General features: G+C 35.5%; 1 protein-coding gene across 20 annotated transcripts in view; it reads left to right on the top strand.

Annotated features, from left to right (window-relative positions):
- LOC105670030 (phosphatase and actin regulator 2) overlaps positions 1-25542 on the top strand; it is a 324201-nt gene that overhangs the window by 109756 nt on the left and 188903 nt on the right. The window contains exon 1 of one of the 20 annotated variants that reach the window (XM_067347508.1): positions 8348-8736. The exons of the other annotated variants lie outside the window; for them this stretch is intronic. Coding sequence (XP_067203609.1) covers positions 8724-8736 — 13 coding nt within the window. The 5' untranslated portion in view covers positions 8348-8723. Of the gene's footprint in view, positions 1-8347; positions 8737-25542 lie in introns of those variants that run through there. 20 annotated transcript variants of the gene reach the window in all.

The raw sequence follows: 25542 nt of genomic DNA, 5'->3' as shown, positions 1-25542 counted from the left end.
ATACGCCTCCTTTCCTCTCCTTACCGCGCGCGCCGCAGCCGCTAAGGCCAGCGCCGCCGAGCGTTAGGAGCGACACTATCTGATTATGAGTGGGTTCTTTTCCCTATTTATTAAAATTTAAAAAAATGTATTAAAATTTATTAAAAATAAATTTTTTATTTTTAAATTTATTAAGTGGAAATATTTCAATAGATTTCCACGTCACCCATGAGATACTAATGCTGACGCGTTTTTTTTTAAATGGTTTCCCCCGTAGACCTATTCCACTAAAGATAAAAATAAATTTTTAATTAAAAAAAAAATATATATGTAAAAGAGATTTTCTTAATTAGATTTTCTTAGCCTTTTATGAGAATGAACAATTGATGCAATAATGTAGATAAAAACCACTTTTTGAAAAACGTGTCAGTATTAGTACCTCATGGGTGACGTAGAAATCTATTGAAATATTTCCACTTAATAAATTTAAAAAAAAATTTATTTTTAATAAATTTTAATAAATTTTTTTAAATTTTAATAAATAGGGAGAAGAACCTACTCATAGAACCTAATCAGATAGTGCCGCTCCTAACGCTCGGCGGCGCTGGCCCTAGCGGCTGCGGCGCGCGCGGTAAGGAGAGGAAAGGAGGCGTATACCACGGAAATCGGCTGAAATGTTCAGACTAATTCCGAGCACTGGGCTAGAGTATCAGTGTGCGATCAGGGTCGGTGCGTCAGCAATGCACCTAAACATTGATATGTACATGAAAGTTGATTGTACACTTCAACTTTTAATAATTTTGATAATTTTATATGAATGAATTTTCACACATCACAATTTTTATACATAATAAGTAAAAATAAAAATTAATATACAAAAAATAAAGCATAACAAAAATTTTAAAAAGATGATACAATAATGTTTGCAACGTGAGATAATTTATAAAAGCATATAATGCATCGAAAACGTATTAAATATGATATAATATTTAAGAGTTGATAAGCATTGTTGATTACATATCTGCAATTGTGCAGTTGCACCAGCGATAAATTATGAGTGAAATTTCCTGTTTCGTTATTGCAACTATAAAGGTTGCGATTATATCGAGCGCATTGCATGCAGAAGAATTGTTTAGCGATATTCGATTGATTTATACTACGGAAAATTAGGAACTGCTTTTTATTAATGAAGTAATTTTGATAAATTTATTTACAGTATGTCGATATAATAATACAATAAATTAATTATCAATACGGGTTTTAATATTTTGATATTCGAATTTTGCTCGTACAGAAAATTTATGACATAGTTTGTGAGCCGATATAGCATTCGCTTTGCAATCACCGATGACCGATATTTTTTCATGTCCGTTGCGTTAGACGTGAACTACAATGCAGCAAATGTCAAAAGAGATTGAGTCATAGTACAAAAACTACATTTATAAAAACAAGTATTTTTTAAAAGTCCATAAAACAAGCTTTTACAAGCTCGATAGTGCTCGTTTAATATTTTTCGAGACAAATTTTATGCAACTTTTTGTATGCATTTTTTAACGCATAATTAAATTGTAGCAAATTTGTATAGTTAAAAAATGTTTTTTTTTTAAATTATATATAAAATCTTACAGTATAAAATAATATCAAGAATTAAATATGCGGATAGTATTCAGAACTGTAGAAAAGCATTTGCAACCGATGCACAAATAGTTTTTGTAATGGACTTTTGTTACTTGTTGAAAGGAGTGCATTGTGTACATTCACATCGAATGTATTCCGTGAAAAAATGTGTGCGAAATTTTGTAATTAATAGAATTACTTGCGAAGTTTTTGCAGTCGATGAACCGTTGATTTGATTTCGCTTGCCACTTAAGTTATGTATGTATATCGATGCAGTTATCGGATTCCGCGGGAATTCCCGACCTTTTCCGATTTCGTCGCTCTCCTTTCAGAGAGATTACGATCAAGCTGATTAAGTTAACACTGTTAAACCGCATATAATCACGTGGATATATGATATTCTGTCTCGGGGATATCAAATTATTCCACTCATGTGTGGTCGATATATCGGTCCATTTATTTTGTGTAACATTTGCACAGTGCATTAAGCTATCGCGAAGTGATTTTTATCTGTTAAAGAAGGAACTTCATATTCGGTTCATGACATATAAATATGTAGATATGTATGTTTTGGCATTTTTGCAAATATTCGGCAGTTTCGTAAATATCCAATATTTTTCAATAGTATATAAATATGTATGTAAGTAAATATGCACTATTCTGCTACCTCTCGCTATCGCGCGATATTTTTTTCACTCTGTCGAAGATGTCCAAGATATATTTTGTATATTTTTGTTAACCGAATATAAATTTGATTTCTGGACTGCGTAAAAATTCCTGAAACGCTTTCGCGCATATAGATAAGATTTTGCATTGCGAGACTTTCATAACGACCTCGATTGAATTTCAAACAACGTGATCGATGGGCGTTTGTACAATTCTGCGTATGCAGTTGCGTTGCGGCATTCGTCATTCTCGTTGTCGTGTTTTGCGAAGATGACACAGTCGCGAGTTGACTATTCGCTCATTCATCACCGCTATTCCACTTCCGCTGTTTCGAATATCACAGAAGCTCTTTGCCAAGAATTTGCTCATTTGTCGAGACAACCTTGCGTTGATTCCGACTAATCGAAAGCCTCGTTTAATTCGGCATTCAGTTGGTTAACTAGAATAACATCGTCTAAAGAACAGTACTGCATAACTGAAATTTTTGGCGAAATTAACAATTTTATTATATTCGCAGTCTTACACGATTTCTTAGTAAAACTTGTCATATCCGGTAGTTTTGCGAAAATATGTAGTAGGAATGTTGTAGGTATGCAAGTTGTTTACAAATTATGTATAATTTTTGGCAACTGTCGTTTTAATGGACGTGAATCGGCGTGCCATCGCGATGATCAATGTGGGATGAAGTGATTCTTCGATTTCGGATGTGAATAAAATTCCTAGAATTGCATCACATTACAAATGAAAACAAAAGACAAGCAACATTTTTTATGAAATTTACTTTTTTACATTTATTTTGTTGTTATTTAATTTGTAACTCGAAAACTACACTATCTTATAATTACTTGGCGTTTAGAAAAATTTTTCTATATCAAATAACTCCTAAATAATATACATGCAATTGCGACGATGCGAGGTAAACGCAACTGCAGTAAATATGCAAGTCCCTTTTGCTGAATATACAGGAGATCCGTTGGTCTTTGAAAAGCACACCGCACGCATCCTCAATAGGTGCAGATCAAAGCTCTCTCTTCGATTTATTCAATTTACCCAGGTGGACTCAGGCTTCTCTCCATTCATCGAATCGACCGAAACAGAATATCGGACAATTTCATCCACTCCCAAATTAAACGCTTCCCCAGAAAAATAGGTATATTATTGAAACGTCAATACTCTCTTTTGTCGCTACGCTCTTTTGTCGTATATTTTTTAGTTTTTTTTTATACGGTTTATGAACTTGAAAATTTTTACTTTTAACTCAATTGACAATATTGCATTGCACATGAAATCAAAGCTAATATTTATTGCTCAAATGTTATTTGTTAAACACATTTATCCGTTTGACGCAACGGTACCACAAGCGATATTAAAGTAGACACAACTTTCTACAAAAGTTTATATTCAATTTGTCGATGGAGTATGCCTATTCTGTGGCTACGCAGCGATGATCTCAGCGTTCGCTTCTCCTCGTCGAATTCCTCGTCGGTCAGTCCGCAGACCGGCGAAGTGTGTCGAGTCACTTTTGGCGGTATTCCACGGGGAAAATAGTTCGTGGGCGCCTCCATTGCGTTGCCAGCAGCCTCCCACGGCAATTGGGTCGTAATTTCAGGAGACAAACGGGAGAACGTGGCCGTTCAGGATTAAAAACGTGTTTCTCGCGTTGCCCCGCGTCAGCCGACCGGTCTCGGAAAAATCCGTGTTTCTGAATTAGGGAATATAGCGTCTTTGGAACGGCGCCAGCACACACAGCTCGAGGAATTCCCCGCGGCGCATTTGTCCGCTCACGTCGGCTTTACGTGAAACCTGCAATAAAGAGCTGAATAGCATGTTATTTGCCTCACTTTTCAATAACAAGATTAACTTACCATTTTACTTTGTGTTTCGTGTAAATGCGCTTTTACGAAACTAGAGAACAGATTATTCAATTAGCAAGAATTGGCTTGATAAGTAGGAAACATTTTTGAAAATTAAAATTGAAGTTATGACGCTCCGAAAATGTCACGCGTGAATCTGTGTTAACTTTTATTTGGCACGAGTGTTCAAGGGTTAAGAGGTCAATAGAATATCGCTGCCAGATAGATATGACTTTTTCTTCTCGCAATGCATATATCGTTGGCATGCTGGTAAACTCGTGGACTCACTTGTTCGCGCGAAGTTATGTAAAAAGATCGTAAATGCGCGCCAGACGATGCTAACTGCAAAACATCGAGTGGAGCGCGCCGATAAAACGTTTCCTCCGCATTCCTCCGTAAAGAGTTCGTCTACTTTTCGAACTATTTGTCAGACGCGGCGGAAATTTCATGCTTTGAACTGGGCAAGAGGATTTCTTGGAATTGGGCCACGAATTTATAACGAATTTCGTATACGGCAGCTAAATGCAGGCCGCAAACTTTTTGCAACGGAATAACTTTTGCACGCTATGCGATGATAAATCTTGTGCCTTTTTTTTATTGATATTGATGTCAATATGACAATTTCAAAAATTTTGTACATTTATGCTTGCTTACGTTTGTGGAACGCATTCTACTTTTTTCTTTAATATGAAAATACACATCTTAAGTATAAAAATATATTTATTGCTTTTGATACGTTACTAATTAATTACGTTACTAATTAATTACGTTACTAATTAATTACGTTACTAATTAATATTAAAATATCGCCAAGCGGTTAACGCGTCAGCATCGTGTGCGAGCTTCGAAATACGAAAGACACTAAAAAAGGAGAGTGTGAATAATGTGTGAAAGAGAGAAGAGAAAACATCCGCCCGCCTGTTGTACGATTCATTCTATCCTGTGTATGATATCTTTGTCTCTAACTGCGGATGCATGCTCTCCTGCATCCTGAAAACGGCATACCTATCTTCATTCTCTCGGTACGTGTCTACATCGCGATACAGCTTGTCCTTCTGTCGTGTACTACCTGCAGATGAGGTACCTGTCCTGTCCGCCGTCGATCGCTCCAAAGAACTTAACGGTCTCCTGCGGAAAAAGAGTGGGGAAAAAGATGGAGGAAGATGAAGGAGGAAGATGAAGGAGGATGACGAAGACGATAGGAAACGGAATAACGTATTTCCTTTGAGTCTTAATCCTCCCAAGTTTCTCAACCGTGAATGTTTCTCGCGCTCAATGTCGAATAATTATACCATACATGTTGTAAAATTAACTCAGAGTACGTTTATATATTATAGAAAAACGCTTTACTCTCGAATTCGTGAAGGTTAATGTTAATTTAATGGTTTGCGTTCGCGCAAACTTTTTCGTAAGAGATATCGAGAGTATACAATTTCTAGAGGATGTATTGTTCCAAAGCTGTCTGAAAAGAATGTCAAGTATCCGGGGGTAAGTCAACTGAAGTCGGGATCGTTTGGAACACGTGCGAAAGCAACCGTGGCGAGGAATTTTTCAGAACCGATTGAGGCAATCTGCTCCAAAGTCAGTATTTTTAGCGCGCCATTTATTATCGTCGATCGTTTTCTTCGAATAAAATGCAGCATCCCGCGTTTAAATTTGTCACGGACAAGGCTACCGTTCGTCTTATTTATAACGCTTGGCAATTTCGTATCCGCGAATTTGCAGGAATGTCTGGGCTCCTGTCGTCTACCGCTCCAGCGGACCATTTTTTTCCATCTTGTTGGTAAACATACCAGCGTGAAGTTTCTTGCCAACTTCCGCTCGTTTCTCCTACGGGAATAATTAAATTTTCTCATTCGTGTAACTTAATTGAATAAGATGTATTTAATCTTTGTTAACTGTTGTATACACTTTTGCACATCAGTTAACTATATTTCATAATATTTTTGTCTGAATTTGTACAATTTCGCTCTTTTTTGTCTGAATTGAATTTAAAATTATAATAAAATTAACAAAGATAAGGTATTGTTCAACAATAAAATGCTATATTAAATTAGACGATAAGTTGATTTGATACACTCTTGCATAATTTTTTTAAATCTTTCAGATTCTTTAGAGACGTATGATTATAAACAATTACAGAAAGAAGTTAACATTCTGGTATCAAGTGAAGCTCCTATGTATTATAGGAATTGTCTATATATTATAGAAATTCTTACATAGTAACAAATTTGAGAGGACTCGCGGAGATTTAATCTTGCTTTTAAAGGCGCAATCTAACGCTCGATAATTGCTTCATTCAAACTTGATAAATAGTCCGCACATCGATATCTTAATTGTCGACGGCTTAACGATTTACAGTTTGATTGTTTCTCTCCTTTTCCTCCTCGTGTACCGCGCACGTCTTCCGGCGAAGTATTCTTAATGAGGTCTCGAGAGAGAGTGGACTGAATCGATCGAAGGATTTAGTCGAACAAAACAAACGCGGTAGATTACGGAACGGAAGAGGCTCGACTTTGTTGATCTAGCTGGAATCTCAATCTGCTGCACGTATTTCATTGCTGTTTCCAGAGATTGCAGTTTTGTTGTATAACGAAAGGTCGAATCGATGATTGATTTATCGATGTACTTAATTTCACAATCGAGAAATATTATCTGTGTTATAATATATCGAAAGGTTTCTAAAACTATCAAATTTGACGAAATCGGAGACAGGCAAAAATTTACGAATAATATACAAAATGGAAACTGCAAAAACTGTAAAACATTAATAGAATTGAAGAAAATTCGATACATGATATCAACAACAAATGAAATGTAAAAAAATGCGCGGAAACGGCGCAAAAATGTTATTCAACGTTGTTCTTTTATGTAAAGTATGCAAAACAGCTATTGTAACGACAAATTGAGACTACTAGAAGTACTTCAATTAAGACAGTACATAACAATGTACAAGGACGTTCGGAATAAAATTACAAACGAGCAACTCTGCATTGTAAAATATCGAAAAACTGATCCACCAATGAATATTCGCCGAACTACTACACACAACTTTATCTGTTGTGACGCAAAGAGAACCAACAGTTGCATTTCAAGTATGTGACAACAATGTTTTTATCATACATTACGTTATCGTATGTCAAAAAACACTTGTTTTTAAAATTCAGGAACATTATTCATCAGAATAAAATGATAATTATTAATTTCGATTATTTTTAATACTGATAACTATTTTATAAATAATGATGAAATAATACTTTGAGTTTTTTAAGCGTATGAAAACACATCTGCGCTTACAAAAAAAGCACATCTGCTGTATCATTTTCAGGTTGTATAATTTACACATCCAATAAATTATCAGAATCCGTGTTTATTAAATTTCTCCATAAGTTTCATGTCGCGCTTTTCGATGTATGGGAGATCTTATTTTTGCATAGCCATAATAAATTTCTCATTCAACCTTTTGAAACGTTCTTCCCAAGGCCTCCTTCACACATATAAAATATGCAAACACGAAAGAATTGTTGCGCATATAAAAGCGAATAACGACATGGCTGTACAAATTGTTCGAGCGTGCAAGAAGTCACGTTTAAATATAATTATCGATTTATTTTCAAGAAGAAATTATTATCTTTTCGCATAATTTTTTTTTATATTGCAACATTGTGGTATCATTTATGTAATAAATAGCTAGCAGTCGGGATTCCAAGAAATTGGTGGAATTATCGCAAGGCATGCACTTTGGCATTTTGCCTCGAAGGAAAAGATTCTTGATGATGTTCGTGGCTTTCTGATGTGGACGATTCTTCGCAGAATCCAATATAACATTTAATGGCCTTATGCGCTCTCTTATTCTCTTCAAAAGATCGTGATGCTTTATCGAGCACGAATGATAACCATCTGTGTCGTTTCCTCAAATTCCTTTCAACGACTCAACAACATTATTGAATCGTCATTGCATTATTTTACGTTATTGCGGTACGCATGGTTGCCGTGGAAATTGATTTTCACAAAAGCGTCGTCTTTGAAGACAGCTCTAATCGAATTTTAATTCTTATTCTGCATCACTTTATTACTGTGATTTCTGTAATAAAAGCGTAATACACATTAATATTACTATCATATTAATATTAATTTATGACGATAATTTATTACTGTTATTGCTTTGTATTATGCGATTTAATAACGTTTAATTCATTTGAGACATTTTACCATATTTTCTCATTTCTCGATTAATTTTAGAAAATAGAATTGTTTTTTAAAACTTTTTTAAGGGCGATGTGGAAAAATTCAGCGTAATCGATGGCAGCAGTTTCAAATTTTTATTTCTTTTTAAAATTTGTTTGAATATAGATTGTGACATAAATCGAAACTTTACAGAGTGTAAATTTATTATGACATCTCATATATTCGTTTTAAATTTTGCACGCGAGTTTGATTAGTGTTTGTTTCATTGTAGCGCTGCGCAATACGCTTGATCGGCAATAGCGCTTCTTGCCTGACAATGAGTCGGTATCTAGCTGTTGAGTGGTTCGGACGTATAATAGTAAACACATCAAGAAGATTATTACTTTCATAAAGAAACAGTTATTATCCGCGTGCAGTTGGATGTACTTGAAAGGTAAAGACGTATATACGAATATAATTGTATTAATAATAACAATTACGTATTTTACAGAAATATCAATATAGGAAGGTTGCAAATTAGAGAAAAATCTTAACTTTTCAACGGAATAGCATTTTTACGATGACGATTAACATGTGTCAAAGGTTTCGTTTTGTCGAGACGAATGTGAAGGTGCGTCGGATCGATGTGACTGGAGAATACATCCAGAAATACCTTTCGAGAGAACTTTCCTTGCCGCTTTGTTCACACATGCAATTGAATTTACATGGTGCGGTTTATGACGCACGTCGAGAAAGCCATGTATCGATCCGAGACCGGCGCATCATGTCGTTTCTTGTCTTTTTGTAACAGGTGTGTCTTGCATGGCGTAACATCATTTTCTCGTAACCGTCGCCAAGATCGCGCCTCGATAGAGACATTCGAATGAAATCTAATATCTTTCTTCACTTCTGAGCGATCGGCGGCGGCGTCATTATGCAATGGCGTCAGTTGCGCATTCTATTTCCATCAAATTCTGCATGCACGCATTCATGGCGCAACTGGAGGCATTGTTGCTGTCGCGTTACATAAAACCAGCGGCGAGGCGACATTCCTACGGTTTTAGCGATGCTGTCATGCTTCGAACCAATTTCCGATTCGTTCCAACAAAGCCGTCGGCAAGACACTAGACAACATTTTTTTTTTAACGAGGTTAAAATTGTGTAATGAAACTTTCACGTAGAAATTTGTCACGGTTCTGTATCTTCAACGCGCGCATCTTGTTAATTATTATGACGCGCGACAGTAATTTGCGAGTGACCTATAAATTATGACGACGCATGCACTTTTCTGGCATATTGGAGAACTCACGTCGGCAATCTGTCGCGAAACGCGCGATCCCATAACGATAAATCATTTCGCTTAATAGCGTCACGTATTCGCGCACGCGTGGCGCCGGAGCGACGCGTTTACCATTCCAACATTTTTCCAGCGACCTTTAATCGCACTCGCCATTCATCGTCGCTCGCACACTGCCAAGGTCTTTGAGCTCGCGTGTTGTCTTCTTTTCTCTTCGGCACCTCCACCTCCGCATGTACCTCCTCCCTCGCCCTCGCCCTTTCTTTCTCGCTATGCCTTGGCACGCTTTCAGGACTAAAAAAAGCAGCGCGTCTAACGAAGGGCGAAAAAAAAGAAGAGAAATTAATTTATTATTCTGGGTCAATCTTTTTCAAAATAAATAACGAAGACATTGTTGTCACAAATGTTTCTATGATAAGCGAAGGCATAATGCGTGGAAGTAGTATCTAAAAAACATATATAGACAAACAAGTTGATTGTAATGACCTAAAATTGACGTAATATGGTTTCTCTAACCACCCTACGTATTAGTCAGAGATATCAAGAATAATGCTAATAAAGGACTAAATGACTCATTTGATTGATGAATGCTTTACAGAATACAAGTTAATTTGAAGAAAATTACAATGGAGGCTAAGAAAAGTCTTAAGTATAAAGCGAAATTATTTTATTGAGAAAGGAACATGATGGCAAAATGTGTGCGAGGTAGACGAGAGACGGTAACGTGTTGCGACGAGAGGGAATCTTCCTTCCAGCGGAAGTCGAAAGTCAACCCTCTTCCTCCTTTCTGCCTGACGATCGAGCGCTTTTGGCGACCCGCCAACTTCTCGGCGATCTCACGATCACGCGCGAGCGCGCGCGCGAATCAGAATCACCGACGTGGTATCCGGTCGTCGTCGTTTCTGTCAGGGTAGAAGACGATTGAAACTTTTACGGGAAGCTGCGATTGCTCCGGGCAAGATGGGAGAAAGCGGGATCGGGGTCGCCGCAATTATCTTTTATTGCGGCACATTAACTGCAGGGTGCGTCGAAATCAACCGACAGGATTATTTTGTCCGTTGAGAAAGAGATTAACTTGTTTGAACCGCGGGTTACAAGAGTGTTTTGTTCCTCTGATTTTTTAATTCTCTCCTAATTTGTTTTTTTTTCCTGGATTGAGATTGTTACGACGTTAGGAATGGGAAAAAAATAAATTACAAGTGGGAAATATTAATCGACGTGGGTTGTTTTCTTGAAATACTGTTTTGAAATTACTATTTTCTTGTAATGAATCAAAAATACTAAATGTGCAAAGGATGAAAACTTAAGAAACAATTGCTCTTACATATCTACGTGTTTTTCTTTTTAAGAGATCTCGAGTTTTATTGAAATAATTAATATTTCGATATAAAACTGACTTTCTTTCATCCAGTTATCAAATAAGAGCCACGAGAGTTCTCTCGCAGAGTATTATCATATAACGCCGTAGGTAATACGTCTTTTCCGCCATGAGCTTTAGAAAGGCATTGCAGCTGCAGCTGCAACGTTGAGCTTATTCACATATTCTCGAGCGTTTGTATGAGATCGTTGCTTTTCCAGCTTCGTGTCTCTGTCGATCTGGTGCGTTCACGGAGGCATGAATCGTGATGTTATGCGAGCAAAACGCGACGTATATTTTACGAGACGATTTAAGACCAAGCTGGAATTAGAATTTCTCACGTGCATTATTGAATCTGGCGTCATGTATCTACAAATTACATGACTGACTGCGTCATGTTTTTTTGTTCCAAGTTTCAGTCTTTGAAACGACAATCACTATAAATAAATGAACGTAGGTGTTAAAACTTTCGAAGTTTTATATTAACATGTAAACAGTAATTGAATATTCTCCTTTCTGTCACAATAAGGTTTGTTATTAATAAAATGGCTAAAAAATTGTTTACTGATTACACAATATGTTTATGACATATTTTTAATAATATATATTGTTCTTTCTGTTGCAGGTATGTATCATCGATTATCTTTTTCCGATCTTTTCTACATAGTTTTGCTGATGGCGATTCAAACTGTGAGTAAATCATCTTGCGTCAAAAATTTTTTATCATTGTTTTATATACAATTTAATTGAATTTACTCGTTGCAATTTATTATAGTATTGATTGATTAGACAAAAATTTATTTTGATGGTTATGAAGATATCTAATATCAGGGTGCAAAGTTCTTTTATCTCTCCTACGACTTTTATAAAATTTTTGCTAGGTACATACTGCGTTTTAATTAGTGGTTCACAATATTGATAGATTTACAAAGGACACTCATGTCTCAGATAAATAAGACGAAGAAACAACATGACTGTGCGCTTCTGCTACGTGACTTTAGGACAAATTGATGGTTGCACTTGACAGACAATAACTTCAAAGTTGATTTGTCGCACTGATAAATGTACGCTTTATCTCTTCGCGACAGATGTGGAAAGAATAGCTTTCAATTTTCGCCCGACTTTATTCGCTATTGTCGTTGAATTAAGAAAAATATTACGCCGGCTTGATTTTATTCCTGGCGAACACTCACGGGACGAATTTACTTTATGTACGTCATTTTCACGAGATTATACGATGAGATGCGAAAAATTTTGCTTCTCTTGCATAGTTCGTTGAATTATTAAAAAGAACGAGAAAAACCTCCGGCTGCCGGCTGCCGGCCTTCTTTTTCGCTGGTAAAACGAAGGTGCAACTGAGACGACAAACTTGGCTGCGCGCTTTGCGATAAAAGCGGAAGGAGATTACCTTCGCGAAATCGAAAATTTTATTTCCCCGCATGGCACGTCAGTACTGTCGGCTTTACAGACGTCGACGCCATATTCTTGAAGTTCCGCGCTGTTATCAGTCTGATTCTGTGTACGTCTGTTTTCTGGAAAATAACGGATCATGGATTTTCCAGCTTCTGCAGTAATAACACAGTGAGATTGTATCGGTTGTTTAACTTTTTAAAGCTGAAGTTTTTTTTCGTGCGACAAAAAATTACGCTGTCACGCTTGAACTAGACAAATGTGCGCTAGAGGACTTTACGTGTTTTTTTTTTATTTTTTTTTTTTATTATCTGAGACCTTTTCGGTTTACTGTTCCTGTTTTTAAAATCACAAAATTTATATAGTTTACGTTAATATCGTTTATTTTTTCTAATTTATTTTATGACAAACAAATGGAGGATGAATAGTAGTAGTGAGCTTCTGAAAAACTGTAAAAAAATTAGTAATGCTTTGTAGTATTAGCAAAAATCTAAAAATTGCATCGAAATTAGTACAGTTTCGCGAACAATCTTGCGAGTTTTTAATATTTATTTTGGTTACGATATTCATCGACCTCATTTAATAGCCAAGTTACTCCTTTCTTAGTCACGAAGTTCCGAAATGTTCTTTTGCCTCGAGCACTTCTCTAGAAACGTGTTCTTAGGTCAAGTATGTCACGCTTTCGAAACTGCAGCTAAGTTGGTGGACAGGGATGGGTAATTGATTGAAAGCTCGGATTACTTGCATCTTGCGTAAATGCGCAGTAATTTGGTCTAAATACGTTAAGGGGGGAGCCTCGTATGAATCGCTAAAACAAAGGTGATTTTTAAGAATTTTTTTTTAAGAAACAATGCAACGAATCTTTTTAAAACTTTTTAGTGTTTTATAACATATATTAAAAAGTAAAAAAAAATTTTTTTTGTTTAAAAATAATTGATTATAGAGCCACTATAAACAAATGTTGACGCAGCCTCGTCACCACTCAAAAAAATGATCTTGCAATAATAGCTAAAATTTTCTAGGTGTAAAAAATTAACTAATACAGATAAATGATCAGCAACTGTTGTGATATTGCATATGTAATTACTTAATCAGTTTAGATGACAGAAACAGAATATATATCTGTATTGTTTGTGAACTTTAAAAAGAAAGTTTTTCTAAAGCGCCTATCTATATAAGATCAATCACGTGTTAGATCATGCAATGAATAACATTTAGCAATGGTACCTAAATTTTTCAGAAGCTATTGCTAGAACATTACTGCTATAAATTCTATATGTGACAAACAATGTTTTCACAGATACGAAAAATAGCGATACATTCTTGTTGCGATATCTAGAAATCTAACTACATTAGCGAAATATTTTTTTGAGTGACTGGAGTTGTGAATTGGCGGGAGTTGTAGCGTCTTTTGCACTCGTTTAAAACAAAAAAAAAAAAAGTTTTTTTTTTCTATGAAATTATCTAGTCGATGAACCTAAAAAATAAGTAAAAAGTTGAAAATTGAAAAAATGGCAACACTTAAAAAAAAATTGCGATTTTGACCCACAAAATGTCACCTTATTTATGCAATAAAAATTGTTTAAATTAATTATTTTACTAATTTTATAGATTTATCGACAATTTATATTATTAAACTACATGTATACACAGGGACAACTCGATTGATCGAATAGTTTTTGAGTAATCTTTCCCGCCAATTGCCAAAAACTGGTTTCGAGAAAAACGCGTTTAAAGTTTTCGGTATTGAAAAGTAAAAAAGAAAAGTGTAACAACAAGTTTAAAACTGAGGCTCCGATTTCCTGCTTCTTCGAATTTCACACGTTGCTTGCACTCTCCAAATTGCACTCTCAAATAAGTACTTCCGAAAACGCGCCAAAAACAGTTACAAATTCTATAATCTTATATCTTATGGTACCGTTGACCAAGCGCCCCGCCGCGCGCTTGTATATCTGCGCGCAAGAAATAGGCTGTGGACTCCTTAAAACTTCGAATTTTGTTTTGTAACTTTGGGAATATATTTTCTACATGGATTGCTATTGATTAAAGCAAAAAAAAATTTTTTCAATTTTTTTAACCGGTTACACGAGGCTCCCCCCTTAATCAGAAAAATAACTTGATTCTTGCAAAAGCATGTCTAAATATACTTTTTGTTCTCTTTAAGAAATCGATAGTCATTTAAAGCATTTGATTTTTATAACTCAATTGTTAATATTTGACTACAATTTAATATTAATTATTAAGAAGTTGCGATATACAGGGTGATTCAAAATAACCTGATGTCCTTGCAATGCCATATTCTTGAGCGAATTCTGAGACGATTTTTCCTTTTACAAAATTTTGTCCGAAGCTTAGTTTTCGAGTTATAATTGAAAATAGTTTGCTACTTACGAGTTCGATACAACGGACAGGCAGGGACGAGGCAATGCGTCATGAGAAGATAGTGAACACTTGACAGTCTCATTATACGTTGTGCGTCCCTGCCTGCCCGTTGTACCGAACTCGTAAGTTGCTACCTATTTTCGATTATAACTCAAAAACTAAGCTTCGAACAAAATTTTGTAAAAGGAAAAATCGTCTCAGAATTCGCTCAAGAATATGGCATTGCAAGGACATCAGGTTATTCTGAATCACCCTGTATAATAATTTTTTATCAAATTTTTATTTTTATTTGATTAGATATATATCTGTCGAAAAAAATGTGAAGTTTGAATATTATATTTTAATCATAAATCGAAATAAAAAATAATAGAATATATTATTCTATCATGGCATTTTAACAATATTAATGTGATAATATTTATAATATATTTACTTATGAATTACGAACCGATATCAAACCTATTAAGCTGTTTTATGAGCCGAATCGGATTTATAGGATGCTTAGGCTCGTGGTATGTGCGTGTTTTAAACGTAAATTGCTAAATAAAGAGAATTGCATATATTGATAGCCGCAATAAACGAATCGTAATTTCTACTATATTAGAAAGGAATTTACATAATTACCGCGTTTACATTGTTTGTTGGGAAAGTTATTACGTTGCTACCAAAATTTTATCTCGCAACTATCGAAGTAATTAAATTCACGAATCGTTGCGTTAAGCAGTAAATTTAATTAATTAATCTGCTGCACACTTGGAAGCGTGCGCACGCGGTTGAAGCTAAAATTCGGTACCAGAAACAGGAAGCTTAATTGTAGTGGTGCTGTGTGAGTTTCGACATAGTCATTAATCAGAACGTTCGATCGTCAACTACACGAAATTCGTGGCTTCGCCGAATGCGGTCGCAATTTTTTTAATGTCGCACTGCTGCAAAACTCGTCACGCCCATTCTCGATCGAGGATGGATTAAACCTTTAAACTATATTTTCTACCATAAAACGCTGGCTTTAGCTACAGCGTTTGCGTACATTGCTTAGTAAATACGTGCACGAATAAAATAAATTGTTAGTTAGATTAATATACATATATATATGTGTGTGTATATTAATCTAACTATCAATTTATTTTATTCGTGCATGAATATATATATATATATATATATATATATACATACATACATACATACATACATACATACATACATATATATATTTTTTATGCTGCATTTTGATATATCGACTATGGAAATCTTATATTTTGTTTTGAAAGATTTAAATGTTGAATGTCAGTTTTGATCATTGACATATCGCGCGGTTGAGTAGAAAGTTCATTATGGAACATTCTCTTCATGTTATTGCCTCGAGCATATCAGAAAATCGAATCTTGTTCCTTTGAGCGACGGCAATTTTGGTAACGAGTTTTTACGTCACAGCGAAATGCATCAGAAAAGAGAGCGAAAGTAGTTCGCACGAGAGCGCTGTAACTGTAAACAAGCTGTAATTTTCAAGCTGTTCGATAACAGCTGTCATATTTTTGTTTTTATCGGATTCATCACAATACGTGATGAAATACGTCTGTCTGATATATGAGAGTGATAATTTCACACACAGAGTGCCTTGCAAATTTCGCAAATTGTGTTTAAAACAGCAAGATTTTTCGATTAACTTAAGCTGCATAGTATTGCTTTTTAAATTATTTTTTGTAGAATTTTTATTTTTATTATTTGCACACACATATTGCATATTGTATATATGTGAAAGAGGATAAGAATAAAAAAAAGTCGCAAAGTACGTAAAAAATCTCGAGAATCGCATATTGCAACTTCAAAGGCGAAACTCTCTTTTGTGCTGCAAATATCGTTTATAATTGTAGTGAAGAAGGTCACAGGCCGTTGTTATAATTAGAGCAACTTCGTAAAACATTTGACTCTTTTATGATTAAAGCTTAATCGATTTACCGCGAAACAAATTTTGTATGGTTATTGAAAAATATATTAACAAATATTATTTTATATTTTTCAATATTTTTGTTTCATTATTTAATTAAACCAAAGTATCGATTTACCGTCAAAAGTATGTGAAATACTCTAATAGAGCGCGTTTGTGTACAGCAACGCGGTCAAGTTAAAGGAAGATTAATATTAAACATGTGTATGTGTGTGTATCTTTTTACATCATACTGTATTCCCGGATGTGATAAAAAGAGCTTTTCTCGAACGCTTCGTTTAACTTTTCGCGAGCACATTAAACCGGAAGCTTGCGCTTATTTATGGTATACGCGATCCTATTAATATGTGTACACACGCAACAGTCTGCGAAGTGCGCTGTAGAAATGGCAGTAATTCATCTTTCCCATTTTAGAATTCGCGACAGTCTGCAACTCTTATTTAACTGCATACAATGTCATATTACTGTATGTTCATACTTTATGAATAAATTCCAACAGTGAAGTCGCTTTTATTTGGAATAACACATAAGAATATTATATTTTGTATCATAAAGAAGTACAGTTCTCTCTATATGAAGTGGCATTAATTTGGACTGTAAAATATTTTTGGTCTAAAAATTACGTTCAAATCAATTTGAGAGATCTCAATATTTTAAGTCGAAATACTGTTAAATATTTTAAATCAAAATACTGTTAATACTGTACTCTACAAATGTTGTTTGTATGTTTCTGAGACGCTTCTTTTAGTCTTTTTTGTGTATCCTATATTTCTATTTTTTTGTAAAATTTTCTTTAATTCATATCGAAATTGCTTTTACAACTTTTCTGGCATTAAACCATCGAAAAATGTTCGGAAAATTATTGCTGGGCATATTTTCTTCAATTATTTTTTTTATTAATTTTTTCTAGCCATCTGTTTATTTTAGCAATATTTATACGAAAACTACACGATGTGACATGCGCAAAGAATAATAGACAGTCCCACTTTGTTATCCTTTTGTCAAGCATTGTAAACACTTCCGTTGTATTTCATATTGTCCTAGTTGCATATAAAAGAGATATGGTCACTGCAGTTGCATGCCGTTTTTTCACCGAATCGTCTCGATTACGGATACTGTTTCTGTGTACAAATACGCGCGACCCTACGACCACGTGCGGGGAAAACTCGCGTGACCCCACGCAAGTATATTGCAGCATGCTGCCACGCACTGTACACAGTAACGTAAACGCATTTACCGGCGGTGCAGTAATATACTGTATAGCGGTGTGTAATCCCACGAGGAGGCGAATAACGGTGCCAGTCGTACGGCAGCGTTCACATGTGAGCGAGCGGCTTTATTAAGCGGTCTGACGAGTAGAGAGCAAGCGGCCGCAGAACAGAGAGTCCAGTCGTCTCTGCGGTGTCGTCGCACTCGACACGGGAGAGTAAACTGCTCGTTAGAGCGCTAGCTTATGCGATGCGACAAATAATGCGTGCGGTTTACAGAACTATTTGCCTTCATCGACGTAACTCCTTTAGACAACTCGCTTTTCATGTTAAATTAAGAATAATGAATCTGTAGTGATATTTTTGAAAAGCAGACTTTTTGTTATATCGAATGTCTCGAATGTCACGGAACTTTTATTTATTGATTTGTGAAACATCGAAGATAACATGAACATTTTTAAGCTTACAAAGAACAAGTTAATTTAAAACGATCTTGTTTTTTTACGAGAAGACACTTGATTATTTGATTTTCTGCAATTTTTCAAATTCTGAGGCGGTCTGTCTGTATTTTCTAAAAGAGGATATAAATTATTTTTTTTAAATAATAATAAGAATGAGCTTTCATCTTCGTTTATTAAGTTTTTTTCAAACGGAAAGTAGACGAAGATGCATAGGTCAATCTGAACGAATTTATAGCTTGAGCACTGCCAAAACATCTTATTTGAATAAAGACCGTTTCTTCTCCGTTAATTTAATGATCATCAGTGACTCACGTTGATATAGATTCGTAAGACTGGCTTGTTTGGCACAAGTGGGCCGAAAATAACACGAGCCGTCGTCCTCATTCTTTCGCATACAAAATTGAAAACCTTGATTCATCGTCAAGGCAAATATTTGCATTTTTATTAGAATCAAACAATGGTTGGATTGTCTTTGGAAAAGAAACGGCATTGTTATATGCGTATTGTTTCATCATGGCAGGAATACTATAATTGCTTCACTCAGCATCGTAAATAAAACAGTTAATATGTGCATAGCGATAATTTTTCATTATTATTTCATCGATTTAACGGAAGAAATTTCGATTTTTTCAACGATTTGTTGAAGGAAATTTTATGGAGCATAACATTGTAGCGAATAAATTCATATACATTGTTGGCAACGTTACATTTGGCAAGTGTTACGGGAATGTAGTAGGAACATGATAGATGAACATATATCTCTGCCAAATTTCATCAATTCCTTTATTACAAGCATTAGCACTAGTGATGATTATTGCGATTCTTTATAGACAGCTGTATTTTTGCAGTTTACTACAAGAGATAAGTTAAATATCGTCGTTTGTTGAATTAGATTTATTGCTACATGAGAGAATTAAATCCTGTATAAATTTTTGATTTCTAATCAAAAATTTCCAAGCTGACATGTTTATAGAATTTCACGAATGATTATTCTATGATATTACTTATTGCTGGACATTCTTGACAATTTTGTCGTTGGTAAAAGAATAATTTATAACGGTAGTAAGTTAACATTACAAAGTGGAAATAATGGCGCTATATTTTCACTTCACAAGGAAAACCTTTTACAATATGCGTGTGATAAGTTACAGTTTTGTCATAGAAGCAATTCAGTTTCACAATTCACATATTTTCTTCCATGATATTTATCTTTAACAAATAGGTATTGCAGCAAATAGTTTTCAAATGGTTTTTATTTCGATTAATGTGGAAAAGTATAAAATGCAAGTGACAGCTCGAATTATTATTATTCACTCGTGTTTTATTATAAAATTCTCAGACACGATTGCAGTAACAATGAATTCCGTTGACGAGTTGCGAAAACGTTGAAAGAATAAGGATTATATTGGCTCACGACATGTTCAAAGTTACGATTTAATCGCTTTCCGACGAGATATAAGCTTTTGCTTCAAGCGCAGAACGCAATATAAACAGCTTGTAGGGCTTTACGTGCGCTCAGCTTTTTCGTGTTATATAGAGAACGAACGAGAGACGGCCAGTGGATGGGTGTCGGCGCTTCTGAGGCTTTTTATTCGCGCATTCGTCGTGCACGGCCATTGCTCTGTGAAAACTCCTTTTATCTCGCGATTTAACGAAATTAGAACGAACTTATGAAAGTATTTGAACAATGTCGGGAGTATTTTTTGTCGCCATGACGATGCTGTTTCTTAATATCATCGAGTTTTGTACTATTGTGATATTTTCAAATTTCTCGTAAATTTGTTATTTGTGAAATTAATGATATCTTGATTATCTCCAAATATGATGAAAAATATGCATGCAATTGAACAGTTTTTCGTGTCTTAAATTTAAATGTATTGGTTTTATTAATGAAAAGTTCCGTCAATGAAAATGTCGTCTAATCACTTTTACTTGCTGATAAATAGTATATTGAAAGATAAAAAATATTTGATTAGTATCGTTAATTTTTCGAGATAGAATAAATTATTTCTCTTTTACCGATAATTTTGAATTTAATATATCAAACAAGCAATGATTCATTTATTTTATAATTTGCATATCAATCTACACGCTGCAAACTCGTTGACATTTAAAATAACCGCTGAGAATAAGCGTTCGCCGCACAGGAATCTCAAATTGAATGGACACGAAATGAAGAATGGACTGGAAATGCAGACAGTTGACGTTTCGACGATATTTATTGCGTGCGTTTCTTTTATTTTGCTCTGGGAAAATCCATTTAAAGGGGAACAGAGAGATATCTCGTTGATCCTCGCCTCGAAGTCAATTTTAGATCCGATCGACGCGTAACTAGATTCCAATAATTACAGGAAGCCTGATCCACTTCTCTACTATCCTGCTTGCGGATGGCACAACCACGGCTGTTTTTAGATTGGCCTGGGTTGATGCCCGTGTTTTAGTTAAATTCTTCGCGTTGCAATGTACGCAGAAATTTGCATGTCCAGAAATTATGCGTATATGATTATTATTTTATGGAAACGTTTGAATATTCAGCATGCATAGCTTAAGAAATAACGCGCGGCAGGTTTGCGTTTTATGTAGATCGCGTCGTTAGTACGTGACGTGATTTGAATGTCTTACGGTTTACGCAAAATTTCTAATTCCTAGCTAATCTAACTCATCAATCACGATTCTTGCGATCTTTTATATAAGTAATTAAAGCCAACCGTCTTGACCGAGTGGGTGGCGACGGTCGGGCACGCGCGCCAATTACCGTGCCCGAAATTGCTACAATTTCAGAACGGCCGCGGTTAGCAGCGAACGCATTCTGCGCTCTATTCTCGGTTTCATCTCCAAGAGAGGAATCTCAGTAATTGCATTTCAATCCACGGCGGCCTCATCCTCGGTCTTGTACGAAATCTCGGAACGGTAATCGAAGGAACCGTCGCTTCCGCGATAGAGAAAGGATCCGCCTTTACCTTGCCTTCTATCTTCTCATTCGCGCCGAATCACAGTCGGATGACTTTTGTCTTACTACTTCTAATTGACTTTGATGTCAAACGCGGCTAATTAAAGTTTCCAAGCGTCTGTCGAACTATTGTCATAGAGCTTAATAAAACAAATGGTTGAAGACTAAATGGACTTCGACAAAATTGAAACCGCGAGAGATGAAATTGCGCCGATGTGATATTGACTCCTCTCTCTTTGTCTAAAGAATAAAAGAAGTTAATTGAGTAATTAGTTATCTATTAATAGTTTTTGTCATTTGATAATTTGTCACTTAATAGTTTAAAGTTTACTTGTATTTATGCAAATCGCTTTATTTTCAGTGATTTATAATTCAAAATTTACAGAATTTTAAGACATAGTTAATAATTTTTATTAATTATTTTATTAATCTTGCAAACGTCGACTCGTGAATGCAACGTTAATTTACGTTATTGCTAATGACATCATTAAAGTCGTAAGATTTTTAGAAGGATATTCTCGAAAGGGCGCGTAGATGATAGATGCTATTACGGATTAATGAGCATTTACCCCTTTGTGGAAAGGTACTAAATAGAGATCCAAAACCTTCGCTCCGTAATCTTCTCTCAGCCCGAAAGGACTCTGATAGGGTGAGCTAACAGACGGTGAGCATGCCTTTATGGTCTCTCCGATGCTTTGTGGTATGAAATTCTGTACGAGCACGGCTTCAAACTTATTGTTAACGATTTTGTCGCACGAGCCGTCCGCGCATATCTGGCTTTTACGCGTTCGTGATTAATAATGAATTGCGAAACCAGCGTATTCATTGATTTAACAACAATTAAATGTGACACTGCGCGGTATCTCATGAATTCTGTTGTTCTGTTTGTAGAACATTGCATCTTCATCACGCGAACGAGGCCATTAATATTTTGGTGGTTATTTTAATTCATTATTGCAACTTGAAATACGAAATATTACAGCGACGTAGATTGGCTAAAATGCAACCATAGTTTTCGTATTGATTAAAATTATTATTTTTAGCACAATAAAAATGAGTTTAATAAAATAACTACAACTTTTCGAGTGAAACGTGTAATTAATAATTTTAAAAAAATTACGATTTCTTATAGCTTACAATTAAATTTTTTATTATTTATAAAATATTCTGTTTTGAAAAAAAGTATCAGATACCGTTTATAAAAAGCATATTTTTACAGAACATGCTAGAATAATGAAAACAGGACAGAAAACAATAAATTGTGCTTTAACACTCGTATGCTGCCTAACGAAGTACATTGTAAATTGACGCACAAATGATTATGTTCGGACACACCTTTGCGAGCTTTGGTCAGTACGGTAGAAACGTATCCGGGGTTTCAAGTTGACAACCAGCGGCCAGGTAATTGGAGAACGGAAAACAAAGTGGCGTCTCCATGGCAACACCCTAGCATCCCTTGACGTCGGGGGATGCTGCTGCCGCTGTCGTCGCCACCATCGTGCCCAGGGCAACGTGCCCTAACTGCTGCAACCCTTATTTTATCTGTGCACTTTTCCGCCCGTTCTCGGTCCGCCGCCTGTCGTGTCGCGAGTCGGGAAGGAAGACGTGCGCGCAGGTCTTTATTATTCAGTTAGCGATGATTTATGATGTGACGCAAGCAGCTAAGTCACTGTAACAGCGATATCGTAAAACGTGTGGTCTTACATTCTTACTCGACGCTGAGTACAAATCGGCTGGTATCTTTCACAGCGTCACTGCGACGGCGCAACACGTATCTTCGTGCATCTCTCGCGCAATGTACGCGGGTATTCATTATGACGTAATAACGCTAATGTGACTGTGGCAATTCCTCGTCTACGCCCAACGTACGACGCGATGCGTCGTGTTGTGTAATAATCCAAATCACATACTTTTGCCTCAAATGCACGCGACTTTTGACTTTTATTTGCCAGCGTATAATTGATAAAAGATAGAAATAATCGGGAATGTTGTCGAAAATTATATTAAAGATTTTAATGGTTAAATCTTTCTATTTATTTATGAATTACGTGTGCGATGGCAGAGCTTATTTATTTTTCTCATTTATTTATTAGCCAAAAAGTCTTAAAACAGCTAGGAAAAAGTTTGTTGATGTAATCTTTTCTCGACTTGAGTCATGATTTAAGGAATTCTCTTATTTCTCAGTTTAGTCAGATTCATGTCAGTCGATTGCGGAATTGTTCGGCACGGTTCAAGATCTCTCGACAATGACGCGTGTCTATTGTTGTTCGGGTGCGCCTGTTGCATCGAAGCAATAGCTTGGTCAAGTGACGACACATTGCTGCGATTCGACCGGCATTCGAGTTCATTTGTTCGGTCGATGCCGTGATTCGATTAGACGATACATTGCATTTGCTTTTCTCCTCGAATTATTATACTGATAACAATAATTGAGTGCATGAGGGTATAAGTAAAGTATATAAAATAATAAAGTAATCATTCCTTTCTTTGTATGCGCCAACGGTTCACCAGCGTGTGAATTTCGTATTGAGTTTTTTGCGTCCAGAAGGATCGCTATTAGCGCCTGTCTTTCATCGTACTTGCTTTGTTATGGTGAAAGGTAGCGATTATGGCTGAATCCGTGTATTTTATGGGCGTAGGCGGTTTTGTGCCATTAACTTGTATTCGTGATCCGTGAACTAAGTTATAATATATCGCGTGAACTACGTGGATGGATAGATAAAAAGCACAATTTAAAATAATATTGAAACATGCAACGATACCTCTATTGTTAAATTTACAGTTGTGATTCTTAGTTATTCAAATAAATTGTATCAGAATTTCAATTTATTACAATACTTTTTACCAAAATTGTTCTTAAATAATATTAACATATTACAAATAATATAGACAATAATTTTTAATGAATATAATTTTAGTTGAATGGATAGATTACGAAGTTTATTGAAGCTATTGTTACGGGCGCGTCTAATATACACGTATTTTGCACAATTTGTCGTGCGGCTTACGCTATAACGATGACTAGCGACCGTAGCTCGTCGGAAATCCAGGCTGAATATCCATTCACATGGCTTTCGTTAAAGCTGTGAAGCTGGCGCCTCAAAATGCGAATTTTTGTAAAACAAAAAATTGGATAAAATTTTGTCACAAGCATCTAAATGCATTTTTTTAAATTGTTTTTGTTTGTGTATAACTTTTCTTTGAAAAGTGGACAAAAATGTTTATGTCAGAACAAATATGATCATATTGTAGACAGTTAAACGCCGCATAAGTTTTATAAAAATTCGCATTTTTGAGTGCCAACTTTACAAATCTCGTTCAACCCATTTTACACAATCTCCACCATCGATTAAATCATCGCAAGCATCCATGCGGCGATATCCATCTGTTACGCTTGGAAATAAATTGCTTTAAACGGAGAACTATAAAATTCTAGTTTGACATTGTTGGTGTAATGTCAGACATTCTTGTGTAATAACTTGTGAATAGCTTATTATTTACGACCTAGAGTTAGTTTAATGTGTGTGTACTTTGTTGTCAAGATTAATCAGATAAAGTTTGAGGATTTTGCAATGCGAACTTAAACGAATTATTAAATTATCCATTTATAGTTATAAGCTTTAAAAATTTTTCTAACAGGATTTTAATTTTCAATTTATAATGCAAAGAGTATCCGAATGATATTTCCATTTTATTAGAAAGATATTTTCAAACATTAATACTGCTGTATTTTGCGCCGATTAGGAGATCTTGTGTCGCGATCAATCGTTCTCATCTTTTTTTTTTTTATTGTAACAAGAGTGAAATGATCGTTGTCTAAGACGCCGCACGATCCCGAACAATGGCGAATACGGTCTATTGCGTTAATATTGCCATTGTCTGCAGACGGTAGACGTGGTGCAACAACTCCCGCCAGTTTTCGACGCGCGTGAATAGGTCCGCCGGAACAGCGGAAGTGCTTTGTGGCGTCAATTATTCTACTTCGGCATCGGGGCCAACCGGGTATATATACTCTTTTCCTTCCTTTCCTGAGATTAACAGAAAAGCCTGCAAGAGATAAAGCGGAACTCATCGTTTATCAATTAAACTAGAATTCCGACTGATTACTTAGGAATGCAGTTTTGTCATCATACATATTGGATAAAAATGTACAGCTGAAATAGCATTTAATATTTTCAATTGAATTTCATGATAAGATTGGGAAATGCTTTTGAAATTACTAGGGTGAAAGATATTTAAACTTTAAAAAA

The sequence above is a fragment of the Linepithema humile genome, chromosome 1 (genome assembly GCF_040581485.1).
Source record: "Linepithema humile isolate Giens D197 chromosome 1, Lhum_UNIL_v1.0, whole genome shotgun sequence".
In the NCBI taxonomy this organism is placed as follows: Eukaryota; Metazoa; Arthropoda; class Insecta; order Hymenoptera; family Formicidae; genus Linepithema; species Linepithema humile.
This window is presented reverse-complemented; position numbering and strand designations above follow the sequence as displayed.